This window comes from Anguilla rostrata, chromosome 9 (assembly GCF_018555375.3).
Source record: "Anguilla rostrata isolate EN2019 chromosome 9, ASM1855537v3, whole genome shotgun sequence".
Lineage (NCBI taxonomy): Eukaryota > Metazoa > Chordata > Actinopteri > Anguilliformes > Anguillidae > Anguilla > Anguilla rostrata.
The window spans coordinates 3,247,692-3,265,000 of NC_057941.1; the positions used below are offsets into that span (position 1 = coordinate 3,247,692).

The following is a 17,309-nucleotide window of genomic DNA, read 5'->3' on the forward strand; positions in this document are numbered from 1 at the left end:
TAGTGAAGTGAAATGACAGTATAACATACAGTCAGAGAAACCAGATGGTTAATATTTCTAACACACATTCCACATATGGGGGCGACATAGCTCAGGAGGTAAGACCGATTCTCTGACAGTCGGAGGGTTGCTGGTTCAAACCCCACCCTGGGCATGTCAAAGTGTCCTTGAGCAAGACACCTAATCCCTAACTGCTCTGACGAATGAGAGGCATCAATTGTAAAGTGCTTCGGATAAAAGTGCTATATAAATGCAGTCCATTTACTATTTACATATTCCTATTGTCAAGAAAAAAAAACTATTTAAAATGGTTGGGCTCCTTCATATCCTCTACAAATAAAGAAGGTTCGGCAGATTTTTTTTTTTTTAGAGAAGCCATTCTTAAGGCCCGGTCATGTGACGCAAGAGAGGTCGACCTTTTGATATGAAGTGGCTACATTGTTGTGAAATGAGCAGTCAGCACATTGCTATTCAGTCCTCTTGAGCTCAGGGATGGTCAACAGTGTTATTTTTCACACAAGGTCATGGAGTGTAGAAACTTCCTGGCTGATGTGATCCCTAAAACAGCGTCAACTCATGCTCCCCCCCCCTTCACTCCCCACACGGCCGTGAGGCGGTCCAATAAGAGAGCTGTATGACCTTGTTGATGGAGACAGGGTGGCCGATCACCAGTAGACTCTCGAGACCTCGCTGGAGACTGGGAAGACCATGATTTATCAAGGACAGGGAGCGGGTTGTTTACAAATGTCAGGATCGTTTAGCGTTGTCCCTACTTGCAGAAAGACAAAAAAAAAAAGCTTAAAGTCTCATTGTACAGAAATTACAGGTTTAGAACTCCACGGCGAAAACGCCTCCAGCACATTTTCGGTTTTTCACTGAAATTGAGACTGAATAAACTTTAAAAATGTTTTATTTGCTCATAAATTTGCAAGAAAGCAAGTGAAATGATCTTAACTACATTTCATTTGCAATTGTAATTTCATTGGATTTTTTTTTCCTGCAGTGAGAATAAGAATAAGAATCAGAGAATAATGTCCCTCCTCCCCTCCTCCATCATTCAGTCGGGGCAGAAGTGTAGCACAGTGGGTAAGGAACTGGGCTTGTAACCGAAAGGTCATAAGTTCAATGCCTGGGTAGGACACTACCGTTGTACCCTTGAGCAAGGTACTTAACCTGAATTGCTTCAATATATATCCAGCTGTATGGATACAATGTGAAATGCTATGTAAAAGTCGTGTAAGTCGCTCTGAATAAGAGTGTCTGCTAAATGCCTGTAAAGTAATGCTAAATAGCGGGCCAGAGGAGAGACAGACATATTCACACTTGGGTATCGACCCTTGACTATTGTCTGGCAATGGGGGTGTGAAGAAAGTGGCACAAAGGGCCTGTATTTCTTTACTGAGTCAAACTCAGTGAACTGTCCCAAATCTTAAAGTCATTCTGTCAGACTAAAGTTAGTTTTAATAAAAATATCATAAAGTTCACCCAGCTCCTAAAAAAATACATGAAAAGGTATTTATTACTTTGCTGGCAGGTATTATTTATCACGAACAAGTAATGGCTAGATAGATTGGCGGCCTGTGCAGGGTGTATTCCTGCCTCTTGCCCACTGCACACTGGGATGGGCTCCAGCACCCCCCGCGGCCCTGCTCAAGATAAGTGGGTATAGATAATGGATGGATGGATGGATGGAAGTAATGGATAATTAATTGTATGGCCACTTTCATTTCCCTTATGTTTCTGAACGATTGCAGTAGTTCCTCATCAGTCTATGCTTCAGTGTCGCTGGATTAATGTTATTGGCCAAACACCTCTGTAGGCCAATTCACAGAAGTCTGCCTCTTATCAGACCCCAAAAGAAAACAGACTGTTTACTGTGCTGACAGGGAGTCAGCAAGTGTCATCAAGAGACAGTGCTCAGTTGCAAAACATACGATTGAATCAGCATTATGTAAAACCTAGGTTCTCCATAATACGGTATGATCATGTTTTGTATTGTTGGAAAGGTGATGTCATGGGGAACAAGTTGGTGTCTCAGCATCACAAAGTGATATCCTTACAGAGGTGGCACAAGCAGAATTAACCGTAGTACTGATTTGTCATGATTGTGTCTTTATTTGATGACATGGGGTTTTTCCTTGTATTTGAGGAGAGGAGTGCAAGTCGGGGAGACTTGTCAACACGGCCTCCTGCACAGATGAAGGTGCGTATAGCCATTTCACCACTCACATTTTGCACCATTGTACAATGTAACTGAAGACACTGAACAATAAACTGCATTCAGGTTAACCTGGCAATCCTCTTCGACTCTTACCACTGCACACCTAGTTGTTTTAAGGTCCAAGCTTGCACTTAGAACTCAAGATATCTACAACCAGTAGTCACTCGCCACTGATGTCATAGCTGGATGCACAGTTGTATTTTTTCAGGCTACACAAGCCAAAGACATGGCAAGCCAAACAGATCCGTTCGCATCCCTGACGCTAAATAATCTGACATGTTGACCTAACCTAATGTTAACCTAATGACAGAACACCTGAGGGAATCTCGTAAGCAGGGTCCTAGTGTCCTACCCGTCACGTTACACGCATTTGTCGGCGGTTGCTCATGAATTGTGTTCCACTTTAATGTTCTGCAAGTTACTTTTTTTTTGAAGTCCTCATCGAAAAAAACGCAGAGACTGCGAAACAGCAGAGGTCTTGTTCGCAGTCCGTGATCTTAGAGCTTCCAACGGACGGGCACATTTCCTCAAAGCTGCCATTGCGTCAGGACAAAAAACGTCGGAAGCTTCGGATCTGTGTCCGAATTGTTCAGCGTCCCTGGAACGGCGAGGAAGAAAAAGGACGACTGTTGAAAAACAGCTGCGGAGAATCACGGATCTCCATGACAACCCTCGAGCTGATGATGGTAAACAAAGAGCTTAGCCCCTGAGTAGGAAGGCCGTCTCGTCGTCAGCCCCCCCCCCCCCCGTTCCCCCCCCGTTCCCACCCGTCGCGTCGGCGTACGGCGCACTCTGCAGTAACTCAACACCGCGCATCTGCCCAGTGTGTGATGCGGGCCAAATGGTCGAACAATAACAGCGAAGACGCCATCTGTCACATCAGCTGCCCCGCACTATTTCTCTCGGACGGTTTTGGCTTATAGACATCTCCACCGTTCCCCCCTGTAGCGTAAACATAGCCCTACAGGCTCATGAAGGCCAAAACAAGTTGGGCGTTGATGTGGAAAATCATCTCGGCTGTATTCGGGAATAGAAGGATCCTTCTAGAACACTTTTCTTGATTAATAGAAGGGCACCTTTTTGGCCGGCAGCTGTCAAAAGATGCGGTGATTGTTGAATCTTAGTACTGGTAGGCAATGCTCTGTGTCTTTCAGGAAAGTGGACGCGTTTTGTGAGGCCCCCACTTGCAGCTTGCCTGAGTACTCCCTATATTAACTCACAGAGTTACAGCAGCGAATGGGAGGAATGCAAATAACCGTTATATGACTCAAATTAAATTATTGTAATTCGACTTTCAGTTTTCAACATTTCAGAGTTCTGAACGAACCCCAATTCCTAATGTGTTCCTATAACTGAGGGATACAGATGTTCATGTCTTCCCCCCCCCCCTCTGTCCCTCTCTAACAGCAGGATCTACGAGTAATCTGAACTGGGGGCAGGGTGTTTAAGAGCTTGTTCTGCAACGTCCCAAATTTGTTTGCCAACAGCACTCAAGCGAGATTGATGGGGAAACTTTGCCTTTGCTTTTAATATGCAATGGACTTGATTTATTTTTAGCCTCCCCCCCTCCCCCATCCTACGGGACTCATGGAAACACTCTTGTCTTTTTTTTTTTTTTTTTTTCATTTCCAAGAGACTGTTGTTAATCTAAACCATATTCCCCTGCTCGCCTTGTCCAAAATAGGCCGTGTCTTTGCGCTCCCCATACACCGCCTCCTCTGACTCAGCACGACGGGAGTTGGGGGGGGGGGGGTCTCTCATTCTGGAACAATCTATGCTCCGACGAAAAACAGAAGAAACGTCTCACTGAAGTCGGAGGATTCCCCTGGATTCCTCTTTCCGATGAAAGCGACCCACTGCTTACTACAGGGCAGAAAAAAAGTCGTTGTTTTTTTTTTTTTGTCTGGCCAAAATAATATTAAAGTTGCTATGATGGTGAATGAGGGGCTCTCGCTATAGGAGGGAATTCCTTAGTTTCATTCATTTATTTATTTATTTATTTTTTGCTGGCTGAACAGCAAGAGTCTGTGAGTCCACTCATAACACTTTGTAAATGGTATACCTTTGTGACTCCGCAGGCAGTAAACCCAGGCTCACCGACTTTCCCTACAGAAACCTCATTGTTTTCACTTAAGACCTTTTCCAGGTCTAAATTGTGTCCTTGTGCAACTTCAAGCCATAAATAGATGTGTTATTCTTAAAATAAAAGTCTTGAGTACACACACACACACACACACACGCACACACATGGCTATGCTTTTTGGATTTACAGCTTGCAGGAGGGACTGGTGGGACGTGAGTTAATTGATTTATTCTTTCAGGCAACCACATAAAAAGGGTGTTTTACCCTTGAAGGCTATGCCTTGCATCCATGATGAAAAGCAGTAAATCCCCCCCACCCCCGCTCCCCAAAACACTGCCGATAGAGCAGTGCAGACCGGGGTGGGGGTGGGGGGAGGAGGCTTTAACTGCTGCACAAGGGGATTAATATCAATAATGGATAAAATCTCACAGTCCTCTCTCTGGACAGTATTTTGGGATATATTGGGCACCTGTGGCTCATTTGCACCGGTCAGTGTGTAAAAAAATTTAAATGCCTCCAGCCACCAACAGGTGTCGCTGTGCCAAGCACCTGTCGGAGCAGGTGAAGGAGGCTCCCTCTGACTCCACACTTTTTCCTGCTCCCCAGGAAAGCTTCCAGAATTTTCCTGGGCTACCAGTCAGCAGCACAGCCCTGTCCGTTGTGCCACATACTTGCCCTTGAAATAGAGGCCAGATTACAAACTGGAACACAGAAGTCTGTGGATCCTTAAAACGAACTCTTTTCAAGGCAAGTCTTCTTTCATTTAAATATTTTAACTCCCCTAGCGCCACGGCCATTTACTGCAGGCAGAGAGTGACGTCATGCTTCTAACTGCTTTAATGCATAGATGTGGTTTTACTCAAAACCGGCTTCAGGAAAACCCGGCACATCTGCGGATGCCTGGGGGATTGTGTCATATTAGCTGAAGCATTAATTAAACCACCCACGTCATTTAACGAGTAGCGTTCGGAAAGATACGCACTCTCTTGGAAATGCATGAACATTTTTTCATCCCGTGAATTGGTGTGGTCACTACTGGAGAGCCTGATAAGCTATAAATGAACTATAATTTTAAAAAGTCGCTCAAAATCCTGATTAATGTTTGTAGGGAAATAGAATAAAAAAACTATAAACTTGAATACCTCAGAACAAAGATCATCTTATCACAAATAAATAGCTGATTGAATTATAGGCAGACTCGCCAGACATTGTTACTTTTGGGACTAATCTCCCAGTATCCCGGCTGACCATACAGTCCAGTTATTTTGCCAAGTGGACATGGTTCTGAAAAGAATGGAGAAGTAAGAAGCATAATATCGATGGCAGATGAATTCCACACGCTACCCTGTAATAAAAAAAGGAAAAGGTTTAAAAAAAAAAAAAAACTCCCAGCTGTGGGAGCCCTCGAATCGACCTCTCCACGGACTACACCGACGCTATTTTTCTCTCCAAAAAGAAACCGACGCACTTGGCACGGCTGAACGACAACGGAGCACGGCGGCGGTCCTGGCTTTATCGCGTCGATTTCGGCACCTACGGGAGTAGCGCTTCTCGCGCGGTTGCTAGGTAACGGGGAAAACAGTGGCGAGAGACCGCGATTTGCCCTGTCAGCCCATTGTTTCCAGAGAGAAAGAGAGAGAGAGAGATCTCCGGTCCCTTGCTCGCTGACTGACGTCTTCCTGCTTCCATCACTCAGAGTTTTTCTTCATGCTCGCGGAGACTGACTGGACTTAATTCAAAACATTATCTCACCCTATAATAAATAATATTTAGAAAGTACTGCTTAAAGCCAGCATCTGTGTCGCTAATATTCATGTCTGTCTAGCCCACGCCAACTGCATATTATTGCCTACAGGCTTTTGGAAGTTTCAGCTAGGCATCATATCTAAAGGGATGAAGTAATTAATTCACATGAATTTGTTACATTTCTTAAATTGTGTTAACTGTTTAATTGTAGGCCTATGCTTAAATGTTATTTAGAATTTGTTCTTTTACGGTGCAGGTCCTGGAAAGGCACGGAAGCTAGGCCTACTATAAAATAATAGTTGGACCATGTCAGCTGACCTTGAAAACAACCTCTCCAGGTCGATTCCTGCGGCGCAGTAGAAAATATCCCAGCAGGGAATTGCCGAACGTCAACGCTGTCGATAGCCTACTCTGCCCTGCTTTTTTTGGCTGACTGAACTTTGCTAATCTTTTGTCCTCCCTCTGTTTCTCTAGTCATTTGAACTCGAGGGCAGATTCGGCCTGGAGTACTCCCCTGCGCATACCCACTCCCTTTCCCAATCTCATTAATTTGTGAGATATGACTGAAGAAGGAAATCAGCCCAGGCACCACAGAAACTTTTTTCTATTGCTTAAATGATTATTATTTTACATTGCATTACATTACATTTGTTTGGCAGACGCTTTTATCCAAAGCGACGTACAAAAAGTGCATTTCATGGTCATAGACAACTGCTAAACACAGGTTCAGTAAGGTACAATACTTATTTTGTACAGCTATTTCTAGCCAAGAACACAGTTTAGTTCACACAGTGAACATATTATGTAGAATTTTTTTTTTTTTCAAATAAGTAGGTTCAAGATATGAGTGTATGAAAAATATAAAGAATTTTTCATTTATCATTTGAGAGCTTTTGAGGTGAAATCAATGGCAAGACAGTAAGAAGCATAAAAATAGTCAATGTCAAAATGAGTATCTCGTTCTCGTCTCCTCAGAGTTTTAACACATAACACCCTCGTTTGATGTCCAGCACTCTGAATACCAAACACAAGCGCATCAACAGTTAAAACCTCTTACTTACCCAACATGTAAAGTAAATTGATTTCATTTAAGTTATTATCAGAGATATCAATTATTAATTACATTGCTACTGACAAGGGGGGTGATTTTAGTGGACAAATAATAGTTAAAGCCAGCCAGTTGTACTCTCCATCTTCAGGCGAGTTGTTTTCCAGGTAACGAAACCAATCAAACCGTGTTGGCTTCCTCTTGAATCTGGAATGGTTTCCCTGACAATGTAGATTTCGACCACTAGGTCTCAACAACCATTATCTATGCAGCCATTAAGATTTTCATGCAGTGATTTCACTTAAATATCACAGACTACCTTAAGAGACTTAACCAAGAGGAACATTCTCTTTGAAAGGGCATTCGCTGATCTCTGGGTCTGTGGTTCCCCACAGAAGGTCATAAAGCAATTAAACTTTCAGACGAGAGGAAACTCCAGGACACAGGTTTGCACAGAGATAAGACCTGTAGTGTGGCTTTATTGCTCCGAGAATGTTTCCTCTGGGAGAGATTTGGGGGGGTGGGGGGGCATGTATGGGGGAGGAATCTCGCAGACGGGTTCCTATGGTCACGCAGAGCAAGTTTGCCAGATCAAATTATATTGTCCGGTTCTCAAAGGTGACGATCTAAAGACCAGATATCCGACAGTGCCCTTTTCAACGTGTTGTGTTGGCTGTAATGCTGTAAGGTACTGTAATATGAACTGACAGCAGTGTTAGGTTAACTCTCCACTGTACAACTTTTTTTTTTTTCCTGTGACCTGAAAAATAAATGGCAGGACCAATCGACATCTAACTGCTTCTTCTTCTTCATCTTTTTCTTCTCCTCCTCCTCCTCTTCCTTTTCTTCCTTGGTAAGACTAAGTCAGTTCTGTACTGCTGTTGTGACCAGGCAGTCATAGTTAACCACTTAGCCCAAAACTGATTTGCCAATGTCCAGGGCATGAGATTATTATTATTATTATTATTATTGCAGCAGCAACAATGACAATGATAATAGTAATATGTAGTAAACATATTGTACCCATACACGGTATAACATTTGACTTTGAAGTACTCAGTTCAGCCTGTGTCTGTTATCTACCTCAGAATGGTTTTAATGCCACAGCCGCCCAGCACACGGACAACTTAACCTCAGGGTTTTTCTTTTTTTCTTTTTTCAAGAGCAATCTCCAAGCCTAACGGCCACAAATCAAACCTGACAGAAGCGAAAGGTCTGTGCAGATGCAGAACAGCGAGAGCCCCTCTTGGAAGAAATAATGGGTTTGAGGCCTGGCTTTCAGGGCTTTTGGGAAACTGCCAGTCTGACAGCCCACTACAGTAAACACAATGGGCCGACAGCCTTTCACACTGAGTGAAAGGCAACCTTCTTATCTGATACAGCTGCCTGCAGTAATTATTCCGCAGCTTGTGAAACATGAGAATCGGCCAAATTTCTGCAGCCCCCTTTTATTTTGCATTTAAGTGAACATCTGTCCTAGCAGAACGTAAACTAGACGGCCCAGCTGTAGTTCTGAGTTGTGAGACAGTTGAGAGACCAATATACTGGGTTCGGATGAAACTCAATAAAAAAAGACACTGGTATTTCTTTCATGGATGATATTTTTGTTTGGTCAAATCTTATGAAGGCATTGGACATCTCAGGGTCAGAAAATTTAAAAAATAAAAGGAAGGTCAAAAATTCCAGAGCCCTTTTCTGAGAGGAAAGGGAACCTGTGGTGTGTGCATTTGGGGGGAACTCTAAGCTGAACAAAAACGGAGGATTCACTGAGGAAATTCCTCAAAGGATACAGAGTTCCAAGAGGGATACTGAGTTCCACGAGGGATACAGAGTTCCATGGATACAGAGTTCCACAGGGATACTGAGTTCCACAGGGATACTGAGGTCCACAGGGGATATAGAGTTCCACGAGGGATATAGAGTTCCACAAGGGATACAGAGTTCCACAGGGGATACAGAGTTCCACAAGGGATACAGAGTTCCACGAGGGATACAGAGTTCCACAGGGATACAGAGTTCCACGAAGGATACAGAGTTCCACGGCAGCTCTGTTTAGTTTTCTGTCAAAGGGGCACTGCTCTACCACGTACATGCACCAGCAACATGCTCATCACAGGTTTGGAAAACCTAACACCCATTTGAACAGGTCACTCACTGTTTGCCACGCAGTAAAACATCCAGTGTTCATTCAAGTCTTAACAGGGTTAATTTAACTCTTTTAACAGATACCATTTGGTCCCACTCTGGAATGTGGAGCCAAATGTTATCTGTTAAGTGCTTTATTAACACTCAGACATTCTACTGGGCATGCTCCTGGTATCTGCGGTGGTATACTGCTGACAGAATCCTTCCAATTAAACAGCCGTTGTTCCCGAACGCATTTGTTGGGTCTGTGGACAAAGCCATCGCGGCAGCAGTAGGGCTGGCCGTGAGCAGAAAGAGGGCCATCGCTAAAATGTGTTTAATGGGGTCTGAAAGAGTCCCCTTCTTCTCTCCGCTTCTGATTAAGAGAGAAGCCATTACAGCGCATCGTAAATCCTGGCTGTCCGGCGTCCTTGACATTCGTCCTTTAAACAAACCGAAAGCTTCTAAAGTTACCCTCCCTTTTCACCGCGTCCAAGAAGATCTCATTTGCAAGAAAAGAATATAAAAGTGATGGGGGTCTTCTTACTGAACTTACGGAGGATTTCTGAAATTAAATGGATAAAACTGGAGGGAACAGTTTGCACTAAACTAAATGCTGCCCCTGATGTTTACATTTAAAACAAGTCTTATGCTTTTAACGAACATTACTAATATTAAAGAGATTTGTGACACTCAAATGCAATTAATCTTAGAAGACTATAAAGCAGCATCAGCCTTTTAACAGTTATGTCTCTTCTGATTGGATACTTGTCGATCCAGCGAGTTTAGAACAGAAATGCTGATCACTGCTGGGAGGTTGGACTCTCCGACGTTTTTCTGAAATGATTTACAGCGGAGCTACATCTGCAGGTGAAACTTCCTTTGAACAGTAAATTCCTCACATGCCAGCCCAAATAAGCCCTCTTTCCACTCTGACAGGTATACCGCAATAAACGTAACCCCCCCCATCCGCGGGAGGCCATTAAGAATCTCTTTAATCCTGGGGTGGCTTTGCAATTTTCTTTATTGACACTGACATCAAAATGGAAGAAAAAAACTAAAACAAACGCGTCAACAGAACAATAAGTTAAAACATCCGAGACCACCGTTAACCTTTCAACGGTGCAGAGACGTGGAGCAAAAACAAAAGGAATGACATGTTATGTTTGTTAAAAGCTTTTCAAAAACAGACAGCCATAAAAAGAGGAAATAATATATACAATGCTCAATTTACTAAAAAAAAAACAACACAACTATATAATTCCAAAAAATGTACAATGTGCTACTCCACCTTGGTATGAAAGGAATGGGGAATCAGTTTCCCAAAATATTATCAAAAGGAAAAAGGCCACACAAGTATTTTTTCATCATTAATTCCTTTTTAAAAAAAGCTTTTATTTTTCTCGTTTAAAAAATATTTCAAATATTTTACAAATTTTATCTTTCGATTCATTCAAAGTCGGGTTAATGATTGTCACCAAGGTAATCCTGATATCACGATAACCATGGCAATGTTCAGCGAAAACCCCTATAAAGAATGTTTTGTGAAAGACCAACAAAAGAATTTTTTTTCCCACAAAGCAGGAGTAATCTGGCCACTCTGATCGGCCTCCCGCTGGAACGTCCCCCTCTTCCGCCAAAATTTCAAAGTCAAATTTGTTATGACCACGGCTGTTACGCCGCGTTAAAAAATCTTTCAAACCTAGTCCATTATCCACCGAGCGCTGAGTCTACAAATAGGTGCCAAAAACCTAAACAAAACGATTACATTACATTGCAGGCATCTGAATACCGTTTCCACATGTTCATGCGTTCTGGCGCTCGACTTGTCTCCTTTCCCAGCTCCCCTCAGCATCTCGAGGCCTGCAGTGGGGTGGGGGGGGGTGTGTGGGGGTTTGGGGGGGACGTTCTGCTGTGGCACTGGAATGCATTTAAACAGAGGCGACAAAGCCGGCCATGGTGAAGCTATGTTAATTTAAACTGTGGGGGTTAGAGGCCTTTCCCAGGCAGATACACCCCCCCCCAATCCTTGTTCAATTTATCTTGTTTGAAGAAGCTGTTTCTTATTTCTTTTTAGAAAGAATAATGAAAAAAATATCAGTCCCAAGAAAATACAATGTGTACAATTCCAGAAAACATTTGCAGTTAGTGTAGATAGATATAGAAACTGTGACACAAGTGCTACTGATATTGGGGGGGGGGGGGGGGAAGGTTTCTTTGTTTTACTTCAGTGGGTTAAAATTACCTTACTAACTTCAGCAGATGCATAAACAAGCGATATTCATTAAGGAAACCACCCAACCAAAAAAACAAGACCGGTTAGTACTTTATGCTGTAAGTGTGAAAGGCAACAACGAGAGCATCACAACCTCGGAAAAACTCCACCTCTCTTCATCCCCACCTCCGTTTCCCCTGGCCAGAGTTTGGATATGCAGTGCGTCCGAAACATTACAGGGAATTCTGGGTCGAAGCGGAGGGCTGGTGCTGCGGGGGGTTGGGGTTTGGGGTTTGGGGGTTCAGCGAGCTCACACCAGTTCCACTTTGGAGTTGGGGTACACGGCGACCACGTCGTACCCCTCCGGGGGCTGCACCCGGGCCTTGGCGTGGGTCTCGCAGTACAGGCTCTCCTCGATGAAGAAGTAGCCCCTCTGCTTCAGGTTCAGGCCGCAGTCGTCACACATGAAGCATTCTGGGTGATAGAGTTTGTCCCGCGCCTTCACGATGGTGCCCCTGCGTTTTTTTGTGAGTGCAAGTCACCAGTTACCGAGCAGTCAACCAACACCCCGTTACCAAGTATTAGCATCACCTTCATTTAACCAGGTACGTCTCATTGAGTTTAAGAATCTCATTTGCAGGAGAGACATGGCCAAGGCAGCAGCATTAAGATAAACAAACACAGAAAGTTACAAACACTAAAAATGTTCAGGGCCAATCACACCCAGCACTTAGTACAAGCAACACACCAGAAATGTACGCGTAAAAAGGCATCAACAGCAAAAGCATTATACAACAATAGCACACAGAACACATGAAAATCACGTGCGGTAAATTTGGGGCGCAGCCGTTAGCGCTTGTGTGGCCTGCTTTGGGCGGCCTCCACCTGCCCAGGCAGGCGATCTCACCGGGCCCAAAGCCCAAACGGAATCTTGCCTAATGGTGAAATGACATCACCGCCTTTGAGCGGCAGCCTACTTTCAGGGAGCGGGGATTAGCAGTGTCTCTGGCTGGGTGGAGACGGGAGTCTCGCGATTTAAGGCTGAGGCACTGGGCCCCTCTGGAGCCACAGGTGAATCAGAGCAGGCTGCGACATGCGGCTTTGACTCACGGCTGCAGCGAATCAGAGCAGGCTGTAGCATGCGGCTGTGACTCGCGGTTGCAGCCAATCAGAGCAGGCATGCGGCATGCGGCTGTGACTCGCGGTTGCAGCAAATCAGAGCAGGCATGCGGCAGTGACTCATGGTTGCAGCGAGTCAAGGTTGCAGCCAATCAGAGCAGACTGTGGCATGCGGCTGTGACTCACGGTTGCAGCGAATCGGAGCAGACCGTGGCATGCGGCTATGACTCAGGTTGGCGGTACTCACACGATGCCGATCCCACAGCGCGTGCACTGGGACAGCTTCTGCAGACCGGGCACGGACACGGGGATGGGGCTCCCCAGTTTGGGGACGGGGGACTTGATGGGGGACCTCAAGCTCCTCATCCTCTCGGTTGGCGAGACACCTGGGTGAGCGGTAAGAAATGCAGACAAAACAAGACGGCGGGGGTGGGTTAACACCAGAGGGATGACTGGAGTGGGGATGACTGGAGTGGGGATGACTGGAGAGGGGATGACTGGAGAGGAGATGACTGGAGTGGGGATGACTGGAGAGGAGATGACTGGAGTGGGGATGACTGGAGAGGGGATGACTGGAGTAGGGATGACTGGAGAGGGGATGACTGGAGAGGAGATGACTGGAGTGGGGATGACTGGAGAGGGGATGACTGGAGAGGGGATGACTGGAGAGGGGATGACTGGAGTGGGGATGACTGGAGAGGGGATGACTGGAGAGGGGATGACTGGAGTGGGGATGACTGGAGTGGGGATCTCCACATTGAGGAAGACTTTGTGTTCTTCACACCTCACTCCTCCGGGCTCAGAGCTCAGGCCTCATTCACCACAGACATCCCTCAACATGACGAGCGTGCGTCACTCCTGGGAGCAGTGGAGTTGGCGACGTTGGCGCCTTTTGGTAGCAGCAACCCCCTCCCCCCCCCCCCCCCCCCCCAAAGCCACAGGCCCCGCCCCTCTCTGCGTGCCAGAGCGTTCTTTCCTCAGTTCACACGCCCGACGCGAGCGCCACGCCAGGAGCCTGGGCACAGCGGGGGCGCATCAATTAAGAAGAAAAAAGCCGCAGCTGCGGGCAGCCGGAACATTCCGCACTAGGGACCCAAAAAACTTCTCGCGCTCCAGCGTGGGTTTACAGACCGCACTGTGCCCGTGCCAAGCCGGGGCAATTAGCTCAGCGCTCCACTTCCCTTTAAAGAGCCGCGCTCGCGGACGGGGACGGCCCCTCTGAAGGGGGGTATCAGGCTGCACCTGCAGACAGACGGGTCCCATGAGGGCCGGCCGCTTTTTAACGGACGCGCCGGGCCAGGCTGACAGATGGGCCTTATTTCAGCTTACTCCAGCTCATTAATAAAGTTCTCTTTGCGGGGAGGCCACTTTAGAAACCCGCCACGCGATCCCCCCCCCCTCCCCGCGCAAGCAGACTGATTTCATTTCCTAGCACCGACCCCCCACCACCCCACCCCACCCCCACCGTCTTTTCTTTCTTTCTTTTTTGTTGGACGTCGGGAGAGTGCAGCCCAATTTGCCGGAGCGAAAGTAAATTTCATTAGTGGGGTATAGAGACTTGGTGGAATGCAGAAAAACCGCGATCCCCCACCGCGCCCCCCCCCCCGCCGCCTCACCCCCCGAAACACTGTCCCACACCTGAACGCAGAGAAACAGAGACCGTGAGGGAGGGTAAGGTCTGCCCTCACATCGGAGCGGATCATGGATTTTTTGTTATCTTGATTTACTCCAATTCCAATAAATTTTCCTAAGCAGACTGAACCGTTAGAAAATAAAGAGCTAAACCTGCCAGGCTTACGGGGGTGGGGGGGTGGGGGGGTCCCGCAGCTCAGTGGGTTTAAATGCGGCCTCATCCCGGCCTGGGATGGAGGCACTGGAGATTTTGGGGGGATAGAACCGAAGAAGCTTTCTTCTGAAACCTCAATTAATCTCCCCTGTGTCTACAGCAGAGAAACCCACGGAATGTTCCGTACCCCCCTCCCCCCACCACCAGCATCTTTGACCCGGGCATCTGCAGAGTGTGCAGATTTCTGTTTCTGGGGAGGGGGGGGTCTGGTCCTTCACCCGTTACAAGTGTTTGGTCGCTTTGCTCTTTTCTCGAGGGGGGGGGGGTGCTGACACTTTTGACACAAATAGACATGCACTACAACAACCCGTGTCATCAACAATGCAACACTCTCCAGGGCGCAACAATCCTCCATATTAACATCACTGACTCGATTCCGGGACAAAATGCACGGGCATGCCCCCATAATAACGATGGCATGGGCCAAGGACAAAAATACTGTTTCTGCCCAAAGCTAGTCACCACACGCTAAGACAAATAAGCGCTATAATCAACGTAACAAGTTGATAATGAAAGATAACTGGCACGGTGATGACAACACGGTTAAACTGTGCTCTGTTAAGCAATTACTGGCTTGTTTCTTAATCCCTCTAACACCAGAAAGTGGCTGGTAGCAAAATAAAAGAATCAACAGCCTGTAACATGTTGGAAGTAGCTGTGTGGAGACGTGAGGATTAGCATGCACTTTCGCTCTCCAATTTAGCAGAAACCGGCTATTTCTTCACATGACATCATGTAGTATCTCAGTATCACTTCAAACCTGCTTGCGTGCCTGTAAAAAAGACTTATACAAGCTTGGTTTCTACTACAGCAAATATTGTTTTTTGGTGGAACATTCGTCATTAGACCCTCCCTTAAACCCTTCCTCCTTAACATTTTTCGATGCCTACAAAAGGAAAAGTACGCTCCGACTTCGCTCTCAGACACAAGCTGTTCTCCGTATCAGTTCACATTCCCTGGAGAGACGCTAGGCCTGACTCACAGTAACACTGACTAAGATAATGCAGTCATAAATCAGACTGTTGAATTGCTTTATATGCTGTCTTTTAGACCGCACCAATGGCAAAATAAGTAAATTCACAGCAAACAATGGTGCCCTGTGATAGATTGGCGGCCTGCCCAGAATAAGCGAGTGCAGATAATGGATGGACCCTGCCCAGGATAAGCGGGTATAGATAATGGATGGACCCTGCCCAGGATAAGTGGGTATAGGTAATGGTAGTTAATGGATGGACCCTGCCCAGGATAAGTGGGTGTAGATAATGGATGGACCCTGCCCAGGATAAGCAGGTATAGATAATGGATGGACCCTGCCCAGGATAAGTGGGTATAGATAATGGATGGACCCTGCCCAGGGTAAGCAGGTATAGATAATGGATGGACCCTGCCCAGGATAAGCGGGTATAGATAATGGATGGACCCTGCCCAGGATAAGCGGGTATAGATAATGGATGGACCCTGCCCAGGATAAGCGGGTGTAGATAATGGATGGACCCTGCCCAGGATAAGCGGGTATAGGTAATGGATGGACCCTGCCCAGGATAAGCGGGTATAGATAATGGATGGACCCTGCCCAGGATAAGCGGGTATAGGTAATGGATGGACCCTGCCCAGGATAAGCGGGTATAGATAATGGACGGACCCTGCCCAGGATAAGCGGGTGTAGATAATGGATGGACCCTGCCCAGGATAAGCAGGTATAGGTAATGGATGGACCCTGCCCAGGATAAGCGGGTATAGATAATGGATGGACCCAGCCCAGGATAACCATGTATAGATAATGGATGGACCCTGCCCAGGATAAGCAGGTATAGATAATGGATGGATGGATGTACAGCAAAATTGGGGACGGCGTCTCACCTCCGTCCTCAGCTTCCAGGATTCCCTGGAGGTACCGGAAGGAGCCGGACTGCTTGGGGGCCGACACCGGCTCCTCGGGGTCCTGCAGCATCTTGTAGACGGCGGATTCCGGGTCGAACCCATTTCGACTGCTCGGGGACTGCACCTGCGGCTCCGGGCTGCGAGAGACACGGTCAAGCTGTGATGCGGCCGCGAAGCAGCGCGGCCCAAAGGTCCAGTTCTGCTGGCTGACCCGTAAGCTAAACTTGGAAGCCTCGCTCTTTATCCATTTGCTTATTGATTTATTAACTTTTACTTATGCAGGGTAGGTTGACTGAGCACGCATGCTCTTTTACAGCAACGCCCTGTTAATAGAACACAGAAGGGATCATGTGACGGATACTGTCACAGAGAGAGACTCAGACTGTCTACTGTATGTAGAGCAAAATGTAAGATACAAAAGAATTGGGAATAAAGGTTTTTTGGAACTCCAATGTTCCCTTGGGAATTTGCACCAATTTAAATAATTAAAATCCTTTCATTAGAATTGTTACTAGTACTGTTACAACTTTTTTAATAGGCTACTCTCATTTTTTATTTATTTAAATGAATCAATAATCAAACCAGATGTAATCAGGATCTCATTAAATCCTTCTGAACATCCAGCGACAACTCCCCTTTTCAGTGACTTGTCAGTTTCTTTTGCAAAGTGCATGCTTTCTTTCTGGTACTGTATTCTATGAGAAAGCAGCTGGCTAATTAACAACAAAACTAAATAAAACAGAAATATATAATATAATATAAAACTGTGTTGTAAAGACAGGAAGCCAGGCTTAGTTTTCAAGCACAGCACACAAACGAACAGGATATGGACACAAACACACGCACAGATGGTGAACACGCGGTCAACTACCCAGTTCCAAAGTAAACCTTCACTTTTTGTTTAGAAACTGTAAATTTCACATGGATTGTTTAAGTGTTTTTGAATCTTGGGACGATCTGTCCTCTTTTTCGTCCAGGAAGAGGCAGACTTCATAAAGAAGTACTTAGATCATCCAAAGCCAGAAA

At 46.0% G+C, this 17,309-nt stretch overlaps 1 protein-coding gene across 2 annotated transcripts in view; it reads right to left on the bottom strand.

Moving 5' to 3' along the window:
• Window positions 1–10,228: 10,228 nt before the first annotated feature.
• pdlim4 (PDZ and LIM domain 4) overlaps window positions 10,229–17,309 on the bottom strand; it is a 32,306-nt gene continuing 25,225 nt past the window's right edge. For both annotated transcript variants that reach the window (XM_064349834.1, XM_064349835.1), the window contains 3 exons: window positions 16,263–16,420; window positions 12,804–12,942; window positions 10,229–11,952 (listed from right to left, as the gene is read on the bottom strand). In XM_064349834.1, coding sequence (XP_064205904.1) covers window positions 11,748–11,952; window positions 12,804–12,942; window positions 16,263–16,420 — 502 coding nt within the window. In that variant the 3' untranslated portion in view covers window positions 10,229–11,747. The remainder of the gene's footprint in view (window positions 11,953–12,803; window positions 12,943–16,262; window positions 16,421–17,309) is intronic.